A 27,490-nucleotide genomic window follows, 5' to 3' on the forward strand; every position below is an offset into this window, starting at 1 on the left:
ATTTTGACTTTTTTTTTTTCTTGTTTTGCTGTATCGCTAACTTACATTTAAAGCCACTAAAAATTTTATGTTTAACAGCATCTTTGTTTTTAATGTAATTCTTAAAATGTTGGGACCTTCGTTTTACCCTCATCCTGATGTACTGTTGTGGAAAGTTTTTCACACAGGAGAAGTCATTCACTGTAATGGGTGGCTTCTTATTTCTTTATTAATGTTGACCTGGTAATGTTTATCCCAAGATCTTACCCCACTGATGTTGTCTGTGATTCTAATAAGTGGTTGTTCAGTAGGATCTGGTCTGACAAAAAATAAGACCAAGATTTTCACCTGAGGTGTGTAAAATGTCAGTCCATATTTAGGCATGCAAGAACTTGGCGTGATTGACACAAGTGTGAAAACTTTCCTGCAGTTGCCTGTTTAGCACCTTTGATAGGCAAGTTGGATCTATTTAGGTGATGAAGTATGCAGTTACCTCCCTGTAGACAACACTTTGAAAGTGTTGACCTTCATACTCCAGTGTACAAAATCAGCTTCTGGTCTTGTCTACACAAGAAGCATCGCTCACTTTTTCACAGTTAGTGACCAAGATGTACACAGCAGAACCAGCTGGGTGCTTTTCTAAAGCTGCTGTTTATCTGTCATTGGGACTGTGTCTGTAGCTGACAACGATGGGTCAGTCTGTTCTGTTGTAAGCAAACTTTGATCACTCTGTTTTGCAGGAGAGGTTCAAATGTTTCACTCACGCTGGATATGTGTACCCCAGGCTGTTCTGAGCAAGGGTTTGGCTATGTCATGTCACCACGGGAGCAGTCAGCCCGAGAATACCTCCAGACAGCGTCAAACATCCTTACTGAAGAGGAACTGCACAAGAAAGCACTGGATCCTTTCATACTCCAGGCAGAGTTCTTTGTGAGTATCTGACCTCTCTGTTCTAGGAGCATCAGAAAAATGGGATGTTGTGTCTCTTCTATGAACCCTGCTATTATTTTCTGCAAGTCTAAAATTAGTACCTGCAAACTCCACTTCCATCAGTGAAGCTTTTAATGCAATCCTGAAATTTGTCATCCCTTGAAATGACAACGTCTGAAGGCTTTCAAGGATATTGTCACTTAAAAACTAGAAAATCTGTTCTGGCAACAAAACAAAACAAAAAACAAGTCTCTTTTTTCTCTTAGCATGCTACTTTTTAACAAAAAAGTCAAATTTTTCACTAGAGTACAGAAGAAAAGCCAAGTTTGCTATAGGCAGAACTTCTTGATATGTGTCTGGAGTTGCCCTAGGGATGAAAGTCATCCAAGTGCATGATCTTTGCTGTTGAGTGCTTGGCATGGAGCTACTTTCCAAACCTGAGTGTTCTCCAGATAACCAAAGCAGAGGAGATGATTATGTCACTCAGCAGGAGCCATAGAAAGTATGTCTTACTGGGTTTTTTTCTCCACAAAGATTATTTACTAGTTGTAAGCTGCTCTGTTAGTTAGTTGCTTTTAGGATTCTGAAGTATGTTTCCTTGGCTCACTGTATCCACTGTTGCTTTGGGAGAAATAATTTTTTGCCTCATTTTTGGAAAAAATATACAGATGAAGCAAGCAGTTGAAAATTGGATTTCTAAGTAGTTTACAACAAAGGCCAGATACATTTCAGTGTAGTGAGTACACTGGAATTTTAGATCTTTGCATTCTATGAGTCTCTCTTCCTTAGCTGCTTGAGTGTCCACGTGATAGGCATTGTCGTATTTACTATACCTGGCAAAAAAATAAAAGCAAAATGCTGCAGTGGCTATCAGTACTATGTCTACTAGGCAGGGTTGTAAATTCCTGCACAAGATGGGAGGTAACCAAGGCACAGTCTTGGCATGCTGGAGTATTTCAACGCATGTAATCAAGAGCTACTGAAGTTAGTGCTGTCAAGTCAAATATTCTCTTAAGCGCGGAATCTCAGCAGAGCAAGAGGAGGATGATGGTTTGCAAATTAACAGCCCTTTCAGCCTGTCCTCTTTATGACCTGCAAGGGTCTGAAAGGGCAGGAGTAATACTTTGAGTGTCATTTGCTGCCCTCCCTCACTGTGTGATTTCAGGTTTGTTTTTTTTTTTTTCCATTTAGAAGCACAGGAGGAGACTAAGTAGTCTGGACTTCCATTTTAAAACAGACTGCTGGATATCTGTGGTATTTAGTTCACTTAGTGCTGTATGAGTTGAAGAAAAGCAGCTTTTGTGTAGGCAAGCCCTGATTCTTTTAAAGTAATGCATCTATTGCTGTTCTAGGGAAGAAGTGTTCACTTAGTGAGTGTCTGAATTGACTGCTGAACAAGTTCACTTTCAGTTTCATCAGTCGGAAAAAATATGCTTTATTTCTTTGACAGATTTCAAATTAATTTGCCTGGTGTTTAGAAAAATAATTCAACAGCCAAACTATCCCAAGTAATTTTCATTCTTTAATGAAAACCGAAAAAGCATAGATTAAAATGCTGTGCAATCAAAATGTCATTTCTGTAATTAAAAATTGTAAACTAGTTGTTTGAGGTTTTTTTATGAAACGGTTATCACCAGCTAGCTCTACATTATGTATTTTCAGTCTGTCTAAACTACTTGGTTTTCCAAGTCTAGATTTTGGAAGAAGAGTCAGAAGGGATGTCACTTGCAGGACTAGGTCCTGAAATTTAGCATGTTTACTCAGGCAGAAGTCCCGTTGATTTCACCAAGAATTTGCCTGAGCAGTGAGTGACTAAGTCCCAAAGAGAGACCATGGAGCTTGGCTCAATAGTTTTGATTGACTAAATATCAAATAGCAATTGAGGAAAACATGACGATTTAATTCCCATGCAGTTCCCCAAATTGATAGGAAACTACTTCAACAAAATGTGACATTAATTGCCTTTCATTAAGCCCAACAGTACACTCTGTGCTATGTAAAAGATGGGATACAGATAGTCAGTCTTCTAAAGCTCTGAAATTTAACATAGTCCACAGCTCTGCTCATCTTCCCGCAATGAGGCTTGTCTTGCTCAGCCCTGATTCCCATTACCAGTGTGTCCAGTACTGGCCTCTCAAATCCAGTGTGCAGCAGCTGGGCTGACCAGCTCTGCTCCCGAGCTCCCATGCGTCCTTTCTCTGCTGATGCTAGTTGACACATCCCATCTCATCACGTGCCTGCTGACTCTGGTTGCTGGAAGGTTCCTGTTTGTTCCTGTCCAGCGTTGGCCACTTACTTGCAGGAGATGAGTAATGCAGAATAAGAAGTCACTCCATCTTTGGGTGTTCTTTGGGTCAGCAGTGTAGAGAGCAGGTAATCCCTGAACACCTGTTTGCTTTCCTTGCCCGTGGAGATTAAAATGCGATGAGCACAAAGAGTGACGCTTCGCCAGCTCCATTGAGTCAGTACGCCAACCTGTCATAAAGTGTGTCATAATTTATTGCTGGTAAGAGTCAGTAGCAAATTATTTCCTTCCACCCTCTGAGAGGAAGAAGGATTGTGAGTCAGAAAGGATGGTGTCTGAGGTCCATCGCTTTTGGAGCAGAGTATCTTATGTACCACCTTTTGCTTAGTTCTGTGCCTACACTTGCAATTCAGTTCTAATAATATTAGTAGCTAACATAATGCTATTGCGCACATTACTCAATGAATTAGTCACTGTGAGTGTTTTCATATTAAGGATTTCAGAAAAGAAAGCAAATGACAGTAAAAGGAAACATCAATCGTATTTTGGTGGTAAGTTGCTGGAAGTACTGTACCATACGTCTCAGTGGACTTCATCACTTTGCCTTCCTCACAGGCAGGATGTAGTGGGCTTGGGTTTCTTATTCCTCTTGTGAATTTAATAATACTACCTACTGTGTTTTTTGGTTTTGTTTTTGGGTTTTTTCTTTTAACAGGAAATTCCAATGAATTTTGTGGATCCAAAGGAATATGATATTCCAGGCTTAGTGCGTAAGAATCGCTACAAGACCATTCTCCCAAGTAAGTTTCCTGCTTTTAAGTCACTGAGTGTCACAGTTTAAGGCAAAGCAGCAATAAACTGTGGCAGATGCTCCCTGTTATCCTCTCACTTCCCACCACCCCTTTCCTTTAGATCGGAAAGATGATAGGAAAGATAAGGGGAAAGGAAGAGAGGCTTAGACTTCAAGTTGGAGAGTTTTAAAGGGTTTTACTAATGCTACTAATAAATAGAGAATATATACAAAATATACAAAACCAATCTCGAATGCTCGATGTGGAGTTGGCGTCACACCAGCAGCAGTAGCTGGGTTTGCGGAGCTGGCGGCTCCAGCAGGTGCAGCTCAGGCCCCCAGAAGTCATTGGTGGGACTTCACAGCAAACCAGAACCTGGTTGCAGGGATGCAGGGCCTGAGGCCTGTAGACCACAGGTGGACAGGCAGGGTCCTCTCTAGATGCCGGCCATGGTCAAAGAGAGCTCGACCCTCATGATCACCCTCTTATATAGGGGGGTATGACAATTATGGGATGGGATACTCAGTTGATCCTTAGTTGGTCAGTTCTAGTCACCTGTTCCATCCACCCCTCCTCAAACACGCCCCTCTCACAACGAAACATGGGAAAACTTATCAGTCTTTCTTGGCTACCATAGTAATAAATCTAAACATGAGCTTCTTCAGCATTCCATTGGTCTTCTTATCAGCACTGAGTACAGCATCCTAGGAAAAATATGCAGGCCAAAACTCAGAAAAGTGCGGCCACCTAGAAGAACTTAGCTGAAAGAAAAATCACTAAAAGAGAAGTGGTCTTGTTTTTAACAATCCCAGGACACTGAGGCAAGGTGGTTTATTCCACAAGCTGGGGGCTTCACACTTTCCTTTCCAGAATGCATCAAGTGTGCTGTCACTACCATGTACTGTCCAAAGGCCATATTTATGAAGCAGCAACATGGCTTCAGAGCATGAATCAAATTTCAAAAGAGGTACAGAGCATGAAGAACCTAAGATTCACTGAACATCAGCAGCATTTAAGTTTTTAAGTCATTATAATTGCATTATTTGGTGCTGCTTAAAAATTCTACCCAAGAATTTGATGTGTTTATTCAGATGTTACTTAGTGGTTTCTTTGATTAAACTCTTTATAAGTACCAAATTCTAGCAATGTTATTTTCCTGACTGATGTTTTTCTTGGAATCATGTCTCAAATGCAAACTGGGAGAATACTGGGAGCTGCCCTGATGGCATTAAGATGATACAGAAAATCAAAGTATTTTTCTTTTGTATTACACTTTATTTGTAGCCAGGAATATGAGTTTTGAGAAACATTTTCATACAAAATTTTACAAGTGTCATCATTTTGCCCTGTGTCATACTTAAAGTTACTTTGAAAAGTTATATAGTAAGATGTCATTGTTGGAAGATGCTACCACTAGCCTCAGTAGCTCTGTTTGCAGAGCCCAGAAGGTTCAATGTCAGGTTAACAAAGATAAGTGCCAAGAAGCTAAAAATGTCCTTAGCTATACTTGTTACTCCAGTCAATGAACCTGGATTGGAAATTATACCAGAAGAAATTGTTCTATCTAGACTTACAACTCCAGCAGCTGCAGGCAATGATCCAGTGTGCACAACCCTTCTGATGACTTTCTCTACCTTAGACCAGAAGTTCAAAAACACTGAGTCACATTTCACGATTTCTGTGCTAATGACCAAGGTGAATCATTCAAGTATTAATTCACTGTTGTTTTTTTTTTTTTTTTTTCTGGAAAGGGAAGATTGCAAAAGTGGCTAGTGATTTCCTATTTCCAAACTGCGAGATTTTAGAGTGATCTATATATTCTGAATTTGGTATCTAATGTGTACTTTGAGAACCAGATCCATTTTAAACATCTCATATTGGATGGTTAAACCAAAACATCACAATTGCTGCCATGTTGAACACCCTGTTCCAGGGTTGTAAACAGATGCCAACTGGCCTGCTAACATACTTTTCAGAATGATGACTCAATGGATTAATTATTTGCTGCAAACTTCATCTCTGCATATGGATGTCTGCTAGCAGCCATCATTTTGCTTTGACCTTTCTAGATAAGTAATTTCTACCCTTACGTGGAAACAACACCAAGTTGTACGGGCATGTTGATCTGCTGGAGGGTAGGCAGTCTTGACAGAGGGATTTGGACCGGCTGTGTTGATGGACCAAGGCTAACTGTATGAAATTTAACAAGGCCAAGTGCCAGGTCCTGCAATTGAGTCACAACAACCCCAAGCAGCGCTACAGGCTCAGGGAAGAGTGGCTGGAAATCTGCCTGGTGGAAAAGGATCTGGGGGTGTTGATTGACAGCTGGCCAAACATGAGCCAGCAGTGTGCCCAGGTGGCCAAAAAGGCCAACAGCATCTTGGCTCGTAGCAGGAATAGTGTGACCAGCAGGACCAGGGAAGAGATCGTCCCCCTGTACTGGCACTGCTGAGGCCGCACCTCAAATGCTGTGTTCAGTTTTGAGCCCCTCATGACAAGAGAGACACTGAGGTGCTGGAGTGTGTTCAGAAAAGGGCAAGGAAGCTGGTGAAGGCTCTGGAGCACAAGTCCTATGAGGAGAAGCTGGGGGACCTGGGTTTGTTTGATCTGGAGAAAAGGAGGCTGAGGGGAAACCTTATCACTGTCTACAACTACCTGAAAGCCTCCTTTAGCGAGGTGCGTGTTGGTTTCTTTTCTTAAGTACCAAATGAGACAAGAGAAAATGGCTTCAAATTGCACCAAAGGAGGTTTAGATTGGATATTAGGAAAAAATTATTCACAGAAAGGGTTGTCAGGCATTGGAACAGGCTGCCCAGGGAAGCTGTTGAGTCGCTATCCCTGGAGGTGTTAAAAGACGTATGGATGTGGCACTTAGGGACATGGTTTACTGGTGGACTAGGCAGCATTAGATTTACACTGGGACTTGAGGATCTTAAAGGCCTGTTTTCCAACCTAAATAATTCTATGCCTCCAAGGATTAACAAGCTTGTTCCAAGCTCATTATGATCTGGATATCTTTTCTGAATGAATTCCAAAGCTAGTAACCTCTGTGCAACTTTGTCCCTGGCTGTGACCAAAGGATGGCTCGATATTGCTGAGGAAAAAAGAGGGCTGCCTTTTCACTTTTATCCAACTACATCTGTTTCCAAGGGCTAGGTGCTGGCAAGGAGAACTAAATATCCCCTTTATGCTTCAAAGCCGGGGCTGCCAGTAAACTGTCTGTGCACAAGGTAGAAGAGGGAGCCAGAGGCAAGATGAGGCAGAATCCGGTACTTTTCAGGCTTTGACCATCCACTGACTTTTTTCTTTCTGAGCTGACCAAATGTAGCCTTACCTATAGCATTTCTCCAAGCTCTGCAGAAAGCACTAGTGGCAGGAACTGCCGAACAAGCTGCAATAGAGCAGACTCAGACAACTGATTTCAGAAGGAACAGCAAATGCTTGATTACCAAACTTGACTCAAACCCAAAACCTGAATTTAAAAAGTAACTAAAATTCCCTTACCAGCTTCACTTCCTGGAGCAGCAAACTGCTTTTCCAGAATCACTCTGGGACATTGACTCTGCAACAGGAACAGTTAAGCAGGCTTCAGCAGGGGATAAAACTATCAGAAGGCAAATTACCCCAACCACCCTTTCCCCATTTTTATGGTAATGTTTTAACATGAGAGCTCTCCAAGGCCATTCACATCTTTTTTGATGGCCATGAATGCTGTATGATATAATCTTGTGTCTCTCTCTCCTCAGAGCAACTGATAAACTATTACTTATGTCTTTATACCTTTCAGATCCTCACAGCAGAGTGTGCCTTACCTCAGCTGATCAGGACGACCCCCTTAGCTCTTACATCAATGCTAACTACATCAGGGTAAGAGCTGAATAGTCCAACATGTCTGCTTAGCCTGTGTCAGCCACTGTTAATATAAACAGAATTGCAACATCCACTGGCTTTTAAAGGCATCCTAGTTGAACTGATTGCTACTCTCTCCTGCTTATATTAACTGAAAACCAGTTCTCAAAGTGCAACTGTACAGGTTCAGACCAGACAAAAATGCACTTCTGCATTCCTTGATGCAAATTGCTTGTCAGCTGGCCTGACCAAGATGCTGGATAATAAGCCTGAATAAGGCTCTTGACCTCACCAGAGGCCCCTCATGGCTGTTGGACACTCATTGCTGGAATTACCTGAGTCCATAGTGTGCCTTTGCTCTATGTGCCCACATGCAGGAGAGAGAGAGAGAGGGGAAGAACTGATGCCATTCCAACCAGTGGTAGCTGTGTGTTTTAAAGACTGAACCTTCAAGGTTGTGGTGATCATCCCTGTTAAAACTGATCTCTTTTTGTTTTGTTGGCAGGGCTATGGAGGAGAGGAAAAAGTATATATTGCTACTCAGGGACCGATAGTTAATACTGTCAGTGATTTCTGGAGAATGGTGTGGCAGGAGCGTTCTCCCATCATTGTCATGATTACCAATATAGAAGAGATGAATGAGGTAATGGTGTTACATAGTCTGTATTTTTATCTGTACTCTAGCAGATATTTTCAGCACAGATGCTAAGCCAGAGAACAGAAGTTGGTTCAGTGGCCTGAGTGATCAGACCCAGCATTAAATTCGTCAGACTCAGAGAAGATGTGGGCTTCTCTTTCAGTTCACTTTACTGTAAGTCTTATTTTGCTGTCTAACTTAGCCTACTGCTGGTTTTGCCATTTTTCTTCTCCCAGCTGGCCTGAAACCTCTCCAAACCCAGCTCTATTTGCAGACAGTCTTTCAAGTTCCCTCCGAAGGAATCAAAAACAATAGTACCCCATAACTACTAAGGTTGCATATCTTTAATCAACAGAGTTGGTACTGCTTTATCATGTATTTGTTATGATCAGTGTTTATATCCAAATTTCATTGAGGCTGTCCCTGACTTGTGAAAGATGCTAGTTGCCATAATCAAGAACTAGAGCTGACTTGGAAATGGAGCACCTTTTCCTGAATGCATCTGGGAAATGCTTCTAAAATACAGAAATTAAGATGCTGAATTTTCTATTCATCACCTGCTTTCTCAAATTAAACTGTCATAGTGTTTCTGCCAATCCACCTAGCATGATTTTTGTTTACAATTTAAAATACTGCTGCTCTCCAGTTGTTCACTACTTAGCTGCTGAAATATTTTCCCCACAGCAGACTTGCAAGAACCATGTGCCTGGGCTTCAGTTCACAGACAGGTAGCTGAGCCTAGATCTGCCTTTATTAGCAGTGTAAGGTGTGAGAAAGGAGTCTGGGCATGTGTTGGGCTCTGCATCCTCCTTCACCACTGGCAGCATGGTGTAGTGGAGAGATCCAAATGGTGTTTCTTAAGCTGCAGCAGCAGTATTTGCCAAAGCTTGTCCCTAAGAACCCATTAATAATTTAGGTGAGAGTTTCCTTTGGAGAAGAGGGTTTAGACACTTAGAAGCCCAGGAATATGGACTGACTTCCATCACGTACACAGAGCTGTAATGGCTTGATTGCTAGCTGGAAACTTAGTGCCCATAATTATGCATATGCAGAAACCTTTAGCTTTCCTCAGTTGTGAAGTAAATAAATTTCACCTTGGATTTTAGTGAAAAAAAGACATGAACAAGACAGACACAGAATTGTCATACTTTGCAAGTTAAAAATGGTCAGTTATTACAGCCAGCTGATTGGCTGCATACTGTCAGGTCATTGCTGATGTAAAGTACAATATGTTGCTGATCTAAATGTTTCCTTCACAATAAGTTTTTAAACTCGCATCTGCCTCTGTCTGAGAGGCAACATGGAAGTAATAAGTTGCTTGTTGGGCAGAGTTGGCAGTTTATGGCAAATAAGATGTTAAAGTGTCATGACATAGTGTACCAGAATCATATAAGGACTTTGAGGTTTAAAGAAGAAGATGCAGAGGAAATACTGGTCCTGAATGACACATCTGGTGATAAGTTCTTCCACTACAGTTTTCATAGCAAGATTGTGTAACAGGAATGTAAAATAACCTTTACATCTGTGTTTCCTCTTATCCACACTGACCAAGTATGTCACTCATCACATGAGTCTTGGGAAGCAGTGCACTGCAATGCTCTTGCCCTGTATAGCTGGAGTTTGCCACAGCCTGTCTATCATAACAGAGCCGCTGAGTCTTTTTTTATACCTTTTGTGTCAAAAATTAAATAGTGTCAGGAATCTTAGCCATAAGTGTAGGGCAAGTCCTTTCATGAAAATCTCTCCTATATTCATTCCCTATCTTTCATAACACATGTATGAAAATACGAATAACAGGACTCAGAAGTATGTATATTCAAAACCAAAACCTTTGTTCAGCAATGATGCTAGTGACAGAGGCTTTGTGTTCCTCCTCGGTGCAATGACTTTGCTAATGTGAGTATTAAAAGCTCTGTATCTCAGCCTTCTGTCACATTGAATCTGAACTGACAGACAGCCCACAAAAATGAGTGGGCAGTCTTACTCCACTCGTTTGAGGAGAGCAACGTCTGTGCTATTGATAGCTGCTAGTGCTCTTGACAATTTTTACAATGGATTCTGCGGTTTAAGAGGAGAGGAATCAAAAATGCAATCTGCGTAAATAACTTTACAGAGACACAGTGGGCCACATTCCCAGTGGGTTATTAACTGGTGCAGATGGAACAACACTGATTCTCTCATGCAAAAATTTTGCCTCAGTAACTTTGCAAGATACTTTTCTGTTGTTTTGTCTTTCTCCCGAAGTGAAATTATTTTTGGTGGAGGAGAGCAAAAGGATTTAACTTGCTTTCTTCAAGGTTGTGTACAGCTGTGTAAAATAGGAAGTTTACAAGCATCTTTAGCTGCGTTTGTCCAAGAGCAGATTCTTATTCTCCTGTGACAGCAAGATTGCTTCTTCCATTATCACAATGGAGCCTTCTTCTTGGACCCTGCCTTGTTCATGTCATTATTTGTCCATGAACTAGTTCATGCACTATGTTGAAGTGTTTGTCTCTTCCTTTGCATATTGATTAAAGAGAAACCACCGCACTGAAAACCACAGTCTCTTTCAGTCTTCCTTCCAGGATAGGAGTGTTCACAAATTCTCACCTACTCATTTCTAGTGTATCAGTACCACAATGTGGATTTGCAAATGGACTATAGTTTTTCTTTCTCTAATTGTCAGGTTGTGCTGGCTGCATCTCTCTATCTCTCTTCTTTTTTTTTTTTTTTTTCCGCAAAATCAAATGGAGTAGTCTAATAGCTATTGCTTCCTTTTAGTTCCTTAGATTGGAAAGATCTCAGTGTCCCTTTAAAGTGGATTTTGGTTCATAATCTAATACCCAAAGCATCTCCAGTTGTGTTCTTTTGTACAAAAACCTATCCAAATGATCAGCTTATAAAGGGTTAATGCTCTCTGAGTATAGAAAATAGAAAAACTGTATTTTGGTTTTCAACATCAGCACGTACATACCACAAAGATATTCGTAACTAGCGAGCATTATACTAATCATTATTATCTTAATCTAAAAACACAGGTACATGGCCTCTGGCCTTTCTAATGAACCTTCAAAATGCACATCACTTGCCTAAATATAAATAAGGATGTGCATATTTAAAAGCATTGGTTAGTCATTACCTGATCTGTGCTTTTAAGTCATGCAATTAGGCTATTATGAATGCAGCAAAAATCACCTGAAATGTGGTCCTGGTTTACAAAATGAAAGCTTGTACTTATAGAATCAACAGTCATTCGTATTTATCTATGCATGTGCTATATCCAATTTCAGAGTAGTAAAAATGAACCTCCTTTCATGTCTCCTTAACCAGATTTATTTTATATTGCACACAGAAATGCACAGAATATTGGCCAGAAGAACAAGTCACCTATGAAGGAATAGAAATCACAGTTAACCGAGTCATACAGGCAGATGATTACCGTTTAAGGCTCATCACCCTAAAGGTAAATCATTCCAATGTACTTACATAACTTAGCTGTCTAAACCATTAAATGGAGATGTTCGTGGAGAGTTGTTTAGAAACTTGCACAGTTTATGCTGTCCAAATATAACTTCGCATGACTGAAGTCATTATAGCTTTGCCCAGTTCACCAACACACAAACACTACAGTAAAACAAGCAGTCAGAGATTTAGACCACAAATGTACAATCTAAAAGCTAACAGGCCAATCACAGTAGTATGGGCTTCACTCAGTGGAAGAAACTGGTGACTCATTCTGTGCCTGTGTCTTCTGTGTTGACTGGTCATTTAGAGTGACACATTAGCTCAGGGACAGCTTCTTACCAGCCTGTGCAAGTCAGACAGACGACGCTTGTGGAATAACCCACTAAGCTCTGTGATGATGTTCTGTAAAATTCAAAAGCTTGCTTATTCTTTGAGCCATGGACTTAGGCAAAGGGTTACTAATTACTAACTTTAACCTGCATGGCATCTTACATGTTTTGCAGTATGGGAACACCCTTAGGAATTAGTGAGGTTGTGCTTCTTGTCATTTTATGGTCATTATTAGGTTGCTGTCAGGCTGCTGGTTACCCACCGGCTGTTTATATCTAAGATGACTTATGCTGTTAACAAGAAGTAGGGGAGTTGAGAACTAGCAAAAGGGTTTTGAATGTTGTTTACCTGTTTTCAGTTTCTCTCAGCAGTGGAACTGCTGGCCTGCTTGGCACTTGTCAGTGGTGTGGTAGCAGCACTTCTGTTCACCATGGCTGACCCCTTTTAATAGGTACCATGCTAATTTATTCATGGAGTGATTTAGTTGACTTTAAATATCTTTCCACTTCTAGACGCTAAAACTGCTGATGACTTTTAAAAACACTTGCACCATAGCTTTCTCCATTTCTAAGCATTACTATCTTTACAACTAATTGTATATGTAGTTTTACATACTAGTAACCATTCTATCATCTTGTAGATGGAGATTTAAACCCAGGTTTAATTTTTTTAACTACTTAGATGCTACTTAGTCTAAAGTACCAGAGTCCTATTTTACAACTGTTTTCATTGCTAGGTTCTAGAATGTCAAGCTGCGTGTTTTAAAAAAAAAGATCTATTTACATAAACTTTATACATATTTCATCTACCAGATCTACTGCTGACCTCAGTATAACACCACAATTTCCTTCCAAGCTTAAGAACTCTCCTTTTATCCAACCAGTTTCAAGTCTCTTCAGCCATATGGTAATAGGCAGAAAGCCAGCAAATGAAATCCCATGTCTGGATTGAGAGTGTGGAATGTCTGTCACTCATGTTTTTGGCAAAGGCAGCAAGGAGAAAATCACAGTCCCTGACAAGTGGGAAATAAAGAAGTACAAGTATGTTGCAGACTTGCAGAGGTCTTAAGTACAATTTATCCAAAACACTACAGTGCAGCGGCAAGAATAATGCAGAGATTTATTCTGCTGGAATGCTGACATCTAACAGAACTGATCAATTTTTAGTTCTGGTGAGAAAACAAAATTTCCTCAATAAAAAACTACACTGTCTGCCAGAAGAGTTTTTTGTAATAGTTTTAAATTGTTGAGGATGGCATTTTAATTTTAAATGAATATTGCACTTTTTTTTTTCATCTTGACATTAACTTTAGAGATTTAGTTTGAAATGTTCTTCCTCATCCCTGCCTTCAATAAAAATAAAAAAACTTTCCTTCTATATTTCTGGAAGGAGATTTTATTATCTCCCTATGGAAAGATAATTTTTTCTTCTCAGGTAATAGCCATTTCTGGTTTCAGATGGGAATTGCAAAGGAGTGGCTTTTAATATTGGAGTTGCAGTAGCATATCTAAAACCCAGTAGCACTTTAACAGGTGTTGCACAAAACCTTAAAACAGTCCTGAAGAGCTTATATACAACAACAGAAGCGTAATAGGCCATACTCCCATCCCACAAGTACCTTTCATGTTAATACTCATCCCTGCAGAATGTTTTCTTCCAATAGCAACCTCTCAGTGTTTTCCCAAATTCTCTTGTCCCTACTCAGTTCTTCCTTTGGTGAAGTTCTCCACGTTAAAGAAGGAGCTTCAGAATTTAGAGTCAGATATGAGTATATCTTTTCTGTATATATAACTGTGGATCCCATGGGCGGAGGGGGAAAAACAAAACAAAACAAAAAAACACCAGCAAACTGAAAGCCAGATTATTTGTCAGAGTTGTCATAGTCAGTATGTTCAGGCACTAACAGAAAGGAAAAAACAGTAGCCAGGGTAGCAGAGTACAGTGAAGTCATAAGGAAAGTAGTACAGATACCACACATTTTTCCCAATCATAGCCAGAAAAAAACCAAAAGTTTTCCTATCACAAATGATACAAAACCCTTTATTGGACATATGCATCTCCAAGGATGTAGTTCCTTCCCTTCTCAAATAATTTTGATATTTTTTTTTATTTTTTTTTTTTTTTAGCTCATCCTAGTTTTTCAGTTAAACACTGCTTTTGTTTTCAGTACTAGAGGGGCAGTGTCTCTTTCCTCCCACCCCTAAATGTCAGGACTGCTAAGTTTTAGAGCTGAAATAAAGATTCCATTTCTTAGGTTACCTTGCCTAGAGCTGTATATTTGTCATTTAGCAGCAATATTGGAGTTGTGGCTCTGGACATATATATGTTAAATGACTTGGCAGTGAAAACCAAAGAAGCCATGAATTTACTCCTGTTTTCCCTTAAACAGGAGTGGTCAGAAATATGATACCACCACCAGAAATCTATGATCACTGCGTGTGTTACAGGGTGGACTGTCATGGTTCTCTCAGAATAGGGGACTGGATTTGGCAAACTTTAGGAACTTAGAAAATGCTCAGGCAATAGGGCAAGGCATGTTTTCCTTTCTTGAAGGAACCTGTCAGTGTCTAACCACTGACTCATGATCTCAGCAACAGAGTACATGAGATGGCAGACTTCAAACCATCAGTTAAATCTTGCTTCCTCCCGGGTGTTCCCAAGTCCTCTCAGTCCCAAGGAAGCACCAATAGAGAATATTTTGTTCATCTCAAAACAGAAGTTTACAGAACCACAGAAATGAGGCTTCTCTAAGCAGAAGCATAAAACTGGTTAACAGCACAGACAAAACTGAAGACATCCAGAGTTCATCATTAGAACTTCGGCTGTTTCTATCAAATGAGTGATTTTATGTAGTGATTCATGTTTTTCTTCAGATGAGACTTACTTTTCTCTCAGTATTACTGACAACATTATTATATTTTTTCACAACCCACTTAAGAATCCAGTGTTTGTAACTTCTGTGGCTCACACTTGATCACACATTCAAAAGCAACTGTGTGCGTTTGTGCTTCAGAGCAGTGTTGAAACTTGATCAGATTTACTGTAGTGAGCGCAAGTACTATTCATGACAACTAATTATGCTCTCTTAAGCAGAATATCTTCTCACTAGGGTAAATAATCTAAGGCCAGGCTCTGTGCTACTCTCTTTTCCTAAACTGAACTAAAAGTACTCTTAAGGTTCTGATGGCTGTGCTTCAATGAGCACTTTAAACACAGTATAAACTGGAAGAGCAGCTAAATGAAGCCCAGCCTCCCTTTGTCAAGCTCTCTTGTTCCTACCCTTGTGCGATCTCCCATCTGCCCACACAAGCGTTTACCTGTGTGGTAAGCCAAAGGGGGAAACTCGATCTATCCATCTGAAAATTAATCCAGCATGAGAAAGAAAAGAGATTTGATCACTTCCTCAATCTAGTTCACTGTGAAGCTATGCAAAAGCTTTGTCAACCAAAGAGCACTTTTAACACCTAGTGACTGACAGTCATAGGGACTTAAGAGTATAGATGACAGAAACTGTTTCCAGATTTTTGTACCTGGTTCTTTAGAAACAGACAAATTTGTTCTTTTTTTCCTCTTCTCATAAATTTTGCCAGCTATGTTTTTAAGGGAACAGTGTGGAAGCTAACACTTCTGTTCCCGGACCTTTTCAAGATATTTGCTTAGCCCTATGCCAGCTGGCTTATGTCATGGCTGAAAGGGTAAGGCCTGTTCTCCAAGCTCCATGTTACTATTTGGCACCTTTAGAAATCAGGTGGAAGGATGTCAATTTGAACACACAAAATCAGAAGCACATGGTGCTGCTTGGCACTCAGAAAAGATAATGACACATTTGCTGTATTCATAGCCATGCTGAGACACGGAGAGAAATGGAATTTCTTTCTCTCAAAAAGCCCTGGACTGTAGCTGGATACAATTCCCACCCTCCAAAGTGTCTCTGAATTTCTCACCATGTCTAAGAGAAGAGTAGAATTGACAGAAAACTGATGTGAATCTGTCTGTTAGAAGAGATAGAAAAATAAGGTCCCATCTCTCTGCTTCATCTATCTAGCTATGAGAGACAGAGATATGGCTCCTGGCTCTCTGTCAAATACATTATGAAAGGATTTATGTCACAAGCACAGCTCTGGCTTTGCTGAATGAATCTGTCAAGAGGGAACAGACTGCCTGGAGTGTTTTGCACACAGCTCTTGGCACTAAAAGATCAGCATACTTTGGCGGGAGGATTATGTGTTTTCTTCAAGGCAGTTTACTGAAGTTCAGATGTGATATTTGAAATCCTGATTTCTGTGTTATGTGGCTTGCCTTTTGGATCTCCTGTTCCATTTAGCGTTGATTTGCTCATCTCATTCTTAAAGGTAAGGCCAGGTTTCAATATCAATTTACAACCAGGAGTTCTTTTAAAACTTTGTGGTGTTTGTCTTAACCGGATTACAGAAAGGAGAAGAAGTCAGAAACCTGAAACATTACTGGTACACGTCTTGGCCAGACCAGAAGACACCAGATCAAGCCCCTCCTCTGTTACAGCTAGTACTGGAAGTGGAGGAAGCAATGCAGAGTGCAGAAGAGAAGAATGCCCCAGTCATTGTTCACTGCAGGTACATAAATGTTGTGTCAGATTTCTAAGGACCCTTTTGCATGCAGTGGCAAAGTACAGATATTGTCATATTGGTCATCAGCTGGATATTGGGGGGATCTTGTCCAACTGCTTTTGAAATATGCTTGGAGTGTCTAAAATTTAATGACAATAATTTTCTATTACAAAATGTTGCATTTGGATACAGACTGAGCTTGAACACAGAAGCTGATGGTGGCTCAGTTACAAGTAAGAATAGTCTCATTTTATTTGCCTTACCAGTAATAATGCCTTTCATGATCTTAAAAGGGCCAGGTTACCAAAGATTAACATACTGTGAGTGGAACTGAGTAGGAAGACACATGCAGGCAGAAAAACGAGAACATTGAACTTTAAGCTTCAAAACTCCCTGTTTTATAGATTCCTTCTTTGATTTTTAAAAAATCCTCATTAGGCCAAAGGCAATAATTTAAGTGTAATACATAAAACAGATGAAACAGTGGCAAAGCTGATTGCAGTAAGTACTAATCAACAGACAGGAAATGTATAAAATTGCTTCTAAAACTGGAATATCTGTGAAAAGCCCCTGGCAAAGATGAAAACTGAATATGTGGAAGAAGCAAAATCTTTACAGTGGTTTGAAGCCTGATGAGAAAATTGCAATTATCAATCACAGAGCAGAAAAAATAGATGAAGATAGATACTTCTGTCTTTAGAAAGATGTAGGATGATACACTTATCATTTGTAGACATGATGAAGTACATTCTCTTGTGCTACTAACTCAGGAATGTGTTAAGCAAGCTACTAACCATTATTAAATCAGCTATACTGGGTGATTTACATGTGAGAGTGTTGAAAAAAATGGATCCGCAGGCTCTAAAGTTTACTATAACTGTGTTCAAGTTTTTGGAAAATTGGAGAAGTTCCAGGAGTATAAAAACAAGTCCTGTTTTGCCACTGTCTAGAAAGATTAAATGTGATTGAAAACTATGAGTCAGTTCTCAAAACAATTATTTCAGGTAAATAGTGGAAAGCCTGGTAAGTCATGCCGTAATCTTGCCAGGGTAATCCTCCGTAGTTTCAATAAAATACATTTTTGCCAAATTAATCTTTGAGATTTTTTGTAAGGAATTTTACCTAGTTTTGCATAGCGTTTTCCAGGAAATGGCAGGTGGTTGCTATCCAGAAGCCATAGGATCGTTCAATGGGAATGTTTTTAAAGAGACTCTTGGCATGAATGGTTGGTAGCCTGGATTCATCAAAGATCAACCTATAAGCTGATATGGAGTTATCGCTGGTAAAATGTTCATGTAATGCCACATGTCCAGCTTTTCCTGCCTGTGTTTTAAAACAGATTTTGACAAATTTGAGAGAGTGTAGAGAAAAAAAACAAATGGTTTTTAAGAAGGTCCCCTTTGCCCTTGGAAATCTGTGACTCTATGAGCTCCTTGAAGTATTATGGTATTTGCTGCAGGTAAAAATTCTGGTCACCATGTCGCTCTTGCTTTGCATACTTGTTTTGTCCTCTTGTATGCTGTCATCTCCATGAAATGATAATTTGTGGAGAAATGGGGGCATTTTAATTTGAAATAACTATTAAGAGACATGGTGATAGGATTTAGAAGTATTTTATGTGATAACTGTGAACTAGAACCCTTTCAGATTATTCTCAGTTGCAGTCATTTTAGTTGAAGAAGGAATTTAATACATTGCGTCTATTTGAGCGTGCTATATGCAGCAAGCCACCAGCCAAAACCAGTGTTACGTTGAGTATTGTAGCTCTTTTAGCTTTTGTGGGAGGTCCTCAGTAGAATATAATCACTGTGGTTTTGGCCTTCAGTGATGTAAAAATAATGCACCATTAAGGAAAAAATAGATACAAACCTAATCATGAAGCCATTAGAATCAGAGAATAATTTGGGTTGGAAGGCACCTTTAAAGATTATCTAGTCCAACCCACCTGCAATGAGCAGGGACATCTCCAAATAGAGCAGGTTGCTCAGAGCCAGAGTCCAGCCTGGCCTGGAATGTCTCCAGGGATGGAGCATCTACTGCCTCTCTGGGCAACCTCTTCCAGTGTTTTACCACCTTCACTGTAAAAAATGTCTTCCTTATATCTAGTCTGAATCTAGCATCTTTCAGTTTAAAACCATTGTGCCTTGTCCTATCACTACAGGCTCTACTAAAAAGTCTGTCCCCAACTTTCTTAGAAGTTCCTTTTTAAGTACTGAAAGGCTGCAATAAGGTCTCCCCAGACCCTTCTCTTTTCCAGGCTGAATAACCCCAACTCTCTCAACCTGACCTCATAGCAGAGCTGTTCCAGCCCTCTGATCATTTTTTGACCCTATTCTTAAAAGCAGCTTCATATTAAAGGCAGGCTAGCAGTCCTGTTGAGGTCTTGTGGATAATGCGTAACTCTTGGGCAGTCTTGGAAAGGTTGTGGCTTGGTCTTCTCCACTAAAACACCTGCAGCTTGTCCTGGGACAAGTGCTGCCTCAGTGCTGTTTGCTTTATCTAAAAATATATGTTGTTCCCTCCATTTACGAACACTCTGAGGTCTATGGATGGGAATTAGTATACAGGAGCTGTGTACTGTGGTCTATTTGGTTATGGCATAAATTGAAAGATGAAGGGCCTTTTTTTATTACCATTGATATATGTCCATATGCAGCAAATAGTCCTCTGAATCCCTGAAATATTTGAAGTATTGATGAACAAACTAGATGTAGTAAAGAAAACAGAAGTGAGGACATGAGGTCCAGAGAGTTTCATGGACCAAAATTTTAAGTCAGGGAGGTACCTCCATCACCTTTATTTGAAGACTGAGATGAGTTCTTGGTAAGATCCCCAAAACTTCCACAGAATTGCCTTGATCACTCAGTAGTAAAAGTTAAAATAATTCCAGTGTAGCTGTTTCCCTAATGAGCATAAAACAGCTTATAAAACCTGTTTGTACAGTCAAACAGTATTAGGACTTTGTAAGCACCAGCTAACTGCAAACTCCATTGTTGCCTGTACATTTTTCACCAGTGTTTTTGTATTATGACTTCAGTGCAATTTAAATGGAGGCAGGATTTCTTGCAGTTGTGTCAAGTAATTATTCCTGAGGATGCTCACTTAATTATTTAATGCATAAGAAGGGCTGTAAGCTTTCACTGCTAGCTTTTTATTAGGTGATAAGAAGAATTAACAACTTTGATGGCACTGTGCCTTTGACAATAAAATCAATTCTGGTCATTAAGCAGGGACTGAATCTGATACGAAGGTGTTCAGGGAAGACAAATTTCTTTATTCATGAGTTTATTGTATCCTACTGATTCAGAGAATTACTGGATTGTAGATCTGATCTGCAAATGGCATCACACCATATTGCTGTTAACTCTAATTATTTAAGCAAGGGGTTTGTTGGGTTTTTTTGCTGTACCTGTGATTCAAAATAGCTTTCAAAGAAGCTGTTAGGATTAAGAATCTAAAAGCAAAGGTTGCCTTCAGAGCAAGGGTTGACCTCAAACCAAGTCTAAGAAATACTGTTTCACTGTTATTTTCAATGGTTCAGTGACAGGTTCAATGACATATCAGATCAAACAGTACCTAGCAGTCCATTTTTTAGCACTGTACGTGCAGCGTTCATCCTTTTGCTGCGAGAGGCTCACACTTAATTGGATTGTCCCAATGAAGTTGGTATCTTTTCCTAGTTATGGCTTTATATTTGCCAGCACTCACCTAACCAAGGTTGGAGGGAGGCAAGGGGTAATGGGTTGTGGTTGCTGGTTTAATGGTGTTCATTTAACAAGAACGTTCCAAAGCTGTTCTAACATCTCCACTGCCTCTTTCTGCTTTTCCCTCCCTTAGTGCAGGCATCGGGAGGACTGGCTGCTTTATTGCAACTAGTGTCTGTTGTAAACAGCTGAAGAGCGAGGGCATAGTTGACATATTGCGAACAGCCTGCCAGTTACGGTTAGACAGGTAAGAAAGCCTGTTTCCTTTCCAGGAAAAAATAAAACAATCTTTACTTGAGGAGAAACAAATGGAAAGAGGGGAGAAACAAAGGCAAATGGAGGCCAAGAGAAAACATTCCTAGAAGGAAGTTTTCCTATTCTAAGCAGTTCTAACTTTAATCTTTGCCTATTTTATGAGAAGCAAAACTTGATTAATAGCCCTAGAACTGAGCTAGATTCACAGCTGGCATCAAAAGCTGCGTGGCTGTGCAGCTGCATAGCTCAGTGCAGCAAGGGATGACCTTTCACCAGCTGAGGAGTTGGCCCTGCATTCTTACAAAAGCAAAGGCTCAAAGGTCTGCTGTACTTCAGTTCAGAGGCACAGATCAGCACTTTTCTCCCAAAAGGAGTAAAGAAAACTGGCCTTGCGTAGTTGGAACTGTGAGCACTGTTGGGAGGGCATGGCTGCTTGGGACTTTGTGGGGAGGAGGAGAGCATGCACAGTGTGGAGTGTTTGCAGACATATAAAAGGAGCTGTGAAAATCTCCAGAAATTCAATGGTTTCCAGTTAAGCATTTCTTAACACACCACCTTGAGTTTGATTATGAAGTAAACAGACTTGAATTTTGCACCAGATATGTTATTTTTCCTCTCCCACTGGTTTCAAGTGCCATCAAAACATATCTCAGTGCTCTCTCTAATCATAATGATAAATGTAGTCGGGGGAAGAGATGTCACGAAAAACATACCAAAGATTTTTCTGAGGGAAAAAAAAAAACAAACCTCAACCCCATGCTGAACTTTATTGCAGAGAAATTATGCTCAGTGGGAGGCAGAAAATGAAATGCTTGCTGCTGTGCTGAGGCTCTGATATACAGGGATCTGCAGGGGCCTGGAGGTTTGGCTATTTCCATGTATTTCAGGCCAGACAAAGAAGGGCTTATTGATAAAAAGAAAACCAGAATATGAGTAGTGATTGCTGATTATCCATGGCCCAGTGGAATATCTGCCTGGATCTGAAGTATCTTGTCTCTGTGACTAATGTTACACAGGAAAATAGCCGTACAAATGGAGGTCGAAGACACCTGCTTCTGCTTACAAATGTGCTTGTTACAGAAAGCCAATTAAAAATACTGGCTTTGCAGGGAGAGGGGAACTGGCAGTCATTTGCAAAGGCTGGAGAGGGGCGATCACACTTAAAAGGATGCCATGGAGGAAAAGGAAGTCTGCAGAGTCCTTTGTAGCTGCCATGTACCTCTCAGGAGTGGGACAGGATAGGAAAAGGCCAGTTAAATGTCATGGGAGAAAAATGCTCAAGATAGAAAGAAAGCAAATCACCATCCTTACTACTGAAGAGCATGGTTTCATCTAGGAGTGAAAAATGGGGTTTGTAGTCTCTTGGAAGTCATGCTGCCATCCACTATTGTTATTAAACCCCCACAAAAGCTGTGAGTGACTTCAAACGCAGCGTGAGGGGATGAGACAGTGTCCTAGCAGCTATAGGAAGGAAGACCTTCTCCATCTCTTTCTCCTGTCTGGTGGTTACTGGCTAGGGAAAATAGGGTGGATGGGAAGGAGTCACCAGGGACTTAGGGAAAGAGGGTTGGATGCAGCCCAGAGCAGACGTGTAAAGGAATGCACGTCACAGGGCTTGACATTAGCCCTGAGAACTGCCTTTGAGGTTGCTGTGGGGCTGAAGGGCAAAAATGTTTCTTTCCCTTCATTCCCGTACAGATCTCTTAGAAAAATCCTGTGCGCTGGGCTTTGCACCAGTGGTCAACAGTTGGTCATAAATAACCTAGTATGAATAAGGGCAGGAAGTGGTCATTCCTGCATCCTTCTCACAGTGCTGAGAGATATTTGCTTTTCAGCATTGCAACTCAGATTTGAAAGGTTTCTGTGGCAAATAGAGGTGAAAACATAATTTCTCTATTCTGTGTCAAAGCCTGGACAGTGAACACATGTCATGGTGTGCATGTGTGTGGGAAGAGGGGAAAGCCAGCACATAGCAGGGAAGCAGATAAGAAGGAAAATAATTTCCTGTGGTCTGAAACTCGATGGCCACCCTTGTGCTTCTGTTGCTACAACTTCAGGGTGCAACCTCAACGTTAATGGAATTGCATGGGAAGTAATTGCCAGAGATGACTAACGTTCCTTGTGTGTCATGGACTGACATAAATATATTTCAGTGCTGTGTGCAGCACAGAAGAACTCGGAAACACATCAACTGTGAGATTGCATTATGTAGAGCAGATGGGAGGGAGATGCTCAGCTAGGAAGTAGTTTCTTTTGAAACTCCAGTGTGGGTTTCCCACCTTTGCTGATTGATGAGAGGTTGGAGCATGGGTCCCTACCCTTCCCTGCTCATTGTCAAGTGTTATTTCAAGCAGCTGCTTATCAAAATAACTGTAAGAGGTTGAAGCAGGAGGTTGTCTTGCCCATGCATCTGCTTCTTACTGGTATGTTTACTGCGTGAGCCACAATTAATCGCAGAATCACAGTATGTTTGGGATTAGAAGGGACCTCAAAAGATCATCTAGTCCAACCCCCCTGCTGGAGCAGGAACACCTAGGTGAGGTGTGTCCAAGGAATGTGTCCAAGCAGGTTTTGAATGTCTCTAGAGAAGGAGACTACACAACCTCCCTGGGCAGCCTGTTCCAGTGTTGTGTCACCCTCACTGTGAAGAAGTTTCTTCTCATATTTAAGTGGAACCTCCCGTATTCCAGTTTGTACCCATTGCCCCTTGTCTTATCATCAATTGTCACCGAGAAGAGCCTGGCTCCATCTTTGTGACACTCACCCTTTATACATCATAAATATTAATGAGGTCACCCCTCAGTCTCCTCTTCTCCAAGCTAAAGAGACCCAGCTCCCTCAGCCTTTCCTTATAAGGGAGATGCTCCACTCCACAATTTTTAAGATGGACCCCATAGAAGAGGGCAGTCCCTATGGAAGGTGCTAGCAGTCTGCTGTCCCTTTGGCTCAGAGGAAGCAACTTTTCATTAATTTCCTTTGGTGAAGGTTTCTGAGGGAATGTACCACATACGCTCTTCCTCAGACTGACGCAGTCTGCTTGGCTCTGGTCACCCTTGGGTTCCTGTGTTCCTCAGCATCACTTCTCATTTCAGCCTCCTTTTGCATTGCGTTCCTGGGATCTGTGTACCAGCACCAATGCTGGCACGATTCTGCATCCACCTTCTGTGAATTTGAGCCATGGGGTTTAATTATTTTCATAATAGATTATCAAGAGGTCATATCACTGATGAGGTACTCTTAGCAGAATTTTGAGTGTCAGTAAAATCTGCTTAAAATGGACAACTTTATCCTTGTTGTGCATTTGTCTTCCACTGTAGTACTTATGTGTTGATTAATATGCTACTTGCAGAAATACACAGACTAATGAGACATGAAAAGCAAATTGTTTCTGCTTGTGCTTGCATTTCCTTTCAGGTTTGCAGTTTTAAAGAGAACAGTGAAAGCTGAAATAAAAGCTGAACCAAAACAGATTTCTGTGCTGGGAATTTTTACTGATGAAAGTGTGCAGTTATAAATCTGAATTGTCTTTTGTTAAAGTTCCATTGTCTGTTCTAAAATCCTGCTGGCCATCCCCTAGTTCTGTGGTGAACTTGGCATGGAGGAAAGAGTGGGAAAGTTGTATGCTGCACTGGTTATCTGGACTGGCCTGGCCAAGCCCTCTATAGTCCTGAATTCAGTCTCTAGTGCAGCTCTGAATTCTTGGATAAGCTATTCCCCCTGCTCCCATCTATCTGTCTAGAGCTTTGAGGTAGGAGTTGCTTTTCATGGTGTTTACAATGGTGCTTGGAGTATGGTGCTCCTGTAATATGAATGTACCTTACTGGATGAGGGCCTCTGCCAAGAAAATGAAGGTAAAGCCCATGCCTGTTCTGACTACCTGCTGTTCCTTGGGTAGCAGAGGCTTTCAAAATGAAGCTCGAGGTCAGACTGCCAGTCGACTGCAATCAACGGGTGCTTTTCACTCATTTTGGAAAGTTTTGAGATAGACCTTTTGTATGTAACATAAGCTTCATGTTAGATGTGCCATTTCCTCACATGTTTGCATGTAATAAGGCTGCTGTTTCCCTCCCCTTTTTTTCTTTCCTTTTCAGGGGAGGAATGATCCAGACTTGTGAACAGTATCAATTTGTGCATCATGTCATGAGCTTGTACGGAAAACAGCTTTCTAGAGCAGCAGAAGAATAAGTGTTCATGATATTCCTAAAGGCTAAAACCAAGAGAGCTTTTGACTGCATTCAGATGTATTTCAGATCTGATAAGAGACACATGGTAACCTGGCTGTCTTAGCTGGAAAAATATATTGGTTTACTTTGATATTGCTTTTATGCTCTTGTTTGCATTGACATTTAAGAGCTGAGGTACGCCTTGTCTTAAACATACATGACAGGACATAATCTTCACCAAAAAAAGGCTTATTTATACTGTAAATAAGAATACTAGCTTCATTTGTTACAAAAGCAACACAAAAAAATCAGGAAAAAAAAAATCCACTGTCTTCAGTTTGCTATTTTTAAAAGATCATTGCTAATATATCCAAATACAGTGTGAAACTTTTTGAATTGTCATGCTGAAATGTGCCGTATGTTGACTAAGCTTGAAAGTAACTTTTTGCCTCTTTCTGATTGTTTTTACATATAAAATTACCGAATACTGTGTGTATCGTAAACCTTCTGAGCCTCTGTGTTGGGAGATTCAAGTAGATTCACATTGAAATGATGTTTCACACATCATGTTTGCTTGTTTATTTTTCCTAAAGCAGTCCACCACCATTGTTACCAGAACTAAGGGGAAGAAAATATTTCAATGATGTGAGTCAAATTCTTACCTGCAGTTCTTACCAGCAGTGTACTCCAGTATCATGACAGCTGGGTGAATCTGAGGTGAACAGTAAAAGTTAATCTGAAAAGAAATTCTTCACACTTTTTCTTTGTCAATATTCTGGCATCTCAGTCTACAACCAGATTTGATTTTTGTAAATAGTTTTTCTTTATATGTAGTCAGACCACAATCCGAATACAATTTTCCCAGAAATCTGAAGTTTAAAATCAGGTGAGGAATTTTGTGACTTGAATTTATCTTTATTAAAAATGTAGTAATAAAATCACTTGTATTGTATGAAGTTAAACTGGTTTCAAAGCTTTGCAGGTGACCAGGTGCCTAGTGCTCATTAAAATTAATGCAGATCCTATAGGCAGCTTAAAAAAAAATCAATCTGAATGTGTTGGCTGTTTTTTGATAAATTTGCCCTCAAGCCAAATTTAGACAATCATTTAGTCCATTCTAATCACTAGTCTGGGCAGCAGTGTTTAGTTTTCAATAATACAGACTGCTGCCCCTGCTTTTATTTTTAGACCTCAGTCAGGCTGTGAAGACTGGAGTTTGTGTTTAGTGCTTAGAGGTAAGCACATGTTTAAGTGCTTTGTTGAGCAGAGAAAAATTGAGGTACGCAGGACCCTTAACATGAAAGATAAATGTTTTGTGAATAGAAGCTGTAATGATCTACTAAAAATATTTTTACTTCTCTTTATTTATAACAATAACCAAAACCCACAGCTTTTATTAGTGCAGGAGATTCTGAGAATTTACTGCACTTCCTAATCAGGAGAAGGTAAAGCAGCTCTCAGAACAATAAGGGCTGATCCTGCTCCCACTGAGATTTTGCCATTGACGTCAGTAGGTGCAGGTTTGTAGGGCCTGAAATGTTATGCCTACAATTTCATCACTGTGGGGAAAGTTTCCCAATATTGCAGTACACATCCTTTGTGTTTATTCTGTATCCATGAACCTGTAAAAATCCTGTCAGCAGGGTTTGCATGAATGTGTGGCAAAATGTGTTATCTTTAAACCACTTGATTTTATTGCTGTATTTAAAATATTTCCTTCAGTGAGAAGCTAGCTGGAAGAACTGGCATTCTTTTTAAAAATACTGGTGGTAGTCATTAAATAGAGCAATAAACTTAAGCTTTTGAGCATAACATGACTGTTAGTTTTATGTAAACCTTGCTAGCTGTATTCTCTCCCTTGCTACCAGTTCTTTTGAAGGGATAACACTATTCCATCTAAGCACTCCTTAGAAATAACAAAAGCACCACTGACGTTCTGAATAATATTGTAAGTGGAACTCCCTATAAATGTTGTTTTCAGCAGTTTGGTGCCCTTCAGTGTGAAAACCGACTCAGTGAATAAAATTACGTCTTCTGTCACCAGGTTCCTGTGCATCTGCTGAAGAATATTTGTTGATGATTGATAGGATTGTGCATATAGGAGCGAAGTTCAATGTGTAAGTTACCTCCTGTACAAGGACACTTTCTTAGACGAGAATTGCTTTATGGCAAACAAGGTATAAAGGGCTCTAAGGTACTGACTTTTGAGGTTCTTGCACTGATCTTCAGCAGGTACTAGTTGGCAGTGCTTCACTGGCTGGTGTATAAGTCAACAATTTATACCTGTGAAGGAAATCTAGCCTGCTGTCCACTCTCATTCTACATCTGTGGAATGTCATGGGAAAGTAGTAGCTGATGAAATCAGCCTGCTTTGCATCAGTTCACTAGTACAAAATAGATGTCAGCTTAGTTGCACAGTCTGGTTATGAGGGCTGCACTGTTGCTGTCTCACACCAGGCAAAAGCGTGCCACTTAATCAGGACTGAAATGTTCAAATGCCTCTTGAAGCATTATTTTGTCTAACAGATTTGGAGCTAATCCTTCTATTTCCTCTTTGGCCTTACTGTAATTAACATA

General features: G+C 40.3%; 1 protein-coding gene across 13 annotated transcripts in view; it reads left to right on the forward strand.

Annotated features, from left to right (window-relative positions):
* Window positions 1-26,725, forward strand: part of PTPN5 (protein tyrosine phosphatase non-receptor type 5) — a gene marked incomplete at its 5' end in the record, with an annotated part of 86,249 nt that extends 59,524 nt beyond the window's left edge. For 12 of the 13 annotated variants that reach the window (XM_082058634.1, XM_082058632.1, XM_082058639.1 and 9 more), the window contains 8 exons: window positions 720-909; window positions 3,870-3,954; window positions 7,733-7,812; window positions 8,300-8,437; window positions 11,763-11,873; window positions 16,637-16,797; window positions 20,629-20,742; window positions 24,842-26,725. In XM_082058634.1, the coding sequence (XP_081914760.1) occupies window positions 720-909; window positions 3,870-3,954; window positions 7,733-7,812; window positions 8,300-8,437; window positions 11,763-11,873; window positions 16,637-16,797; window positions 20,629-20,742; window positions 24,842-24,935 (973 nt within the window). In that variant the 3' untranslated portion in view covers window positions 24,936-26,725. The remainder of the gene's footprint in view (window positions 1-719; window positions 910-3,869; window positions 3,955-7,732; window positions 7,813-8,299; window positions 8,438-11,762; window positions 11,874-16,636; window positions 16,798-20,628; window positions 20,743-24,841) is intronic. The other variant, XM_082058630.1, reaches the window with a different exon arrangement.
* Window positions 26,726-27,490: the final 765 nt, after the last annotated feature.

Source organism: Streptopelia decaocto, assembly GCF_964273445.1.
Source record: "Streptopelia decaocto genome assembly, chromosome: 7".
Classification (NCBI taxonomy): domain Eukaryota; kingdom Metazoa; phylum Chordata; class Aves; order Columbiformes; family Columbidae; genus Streptopelia; species Streptopelia decaocto.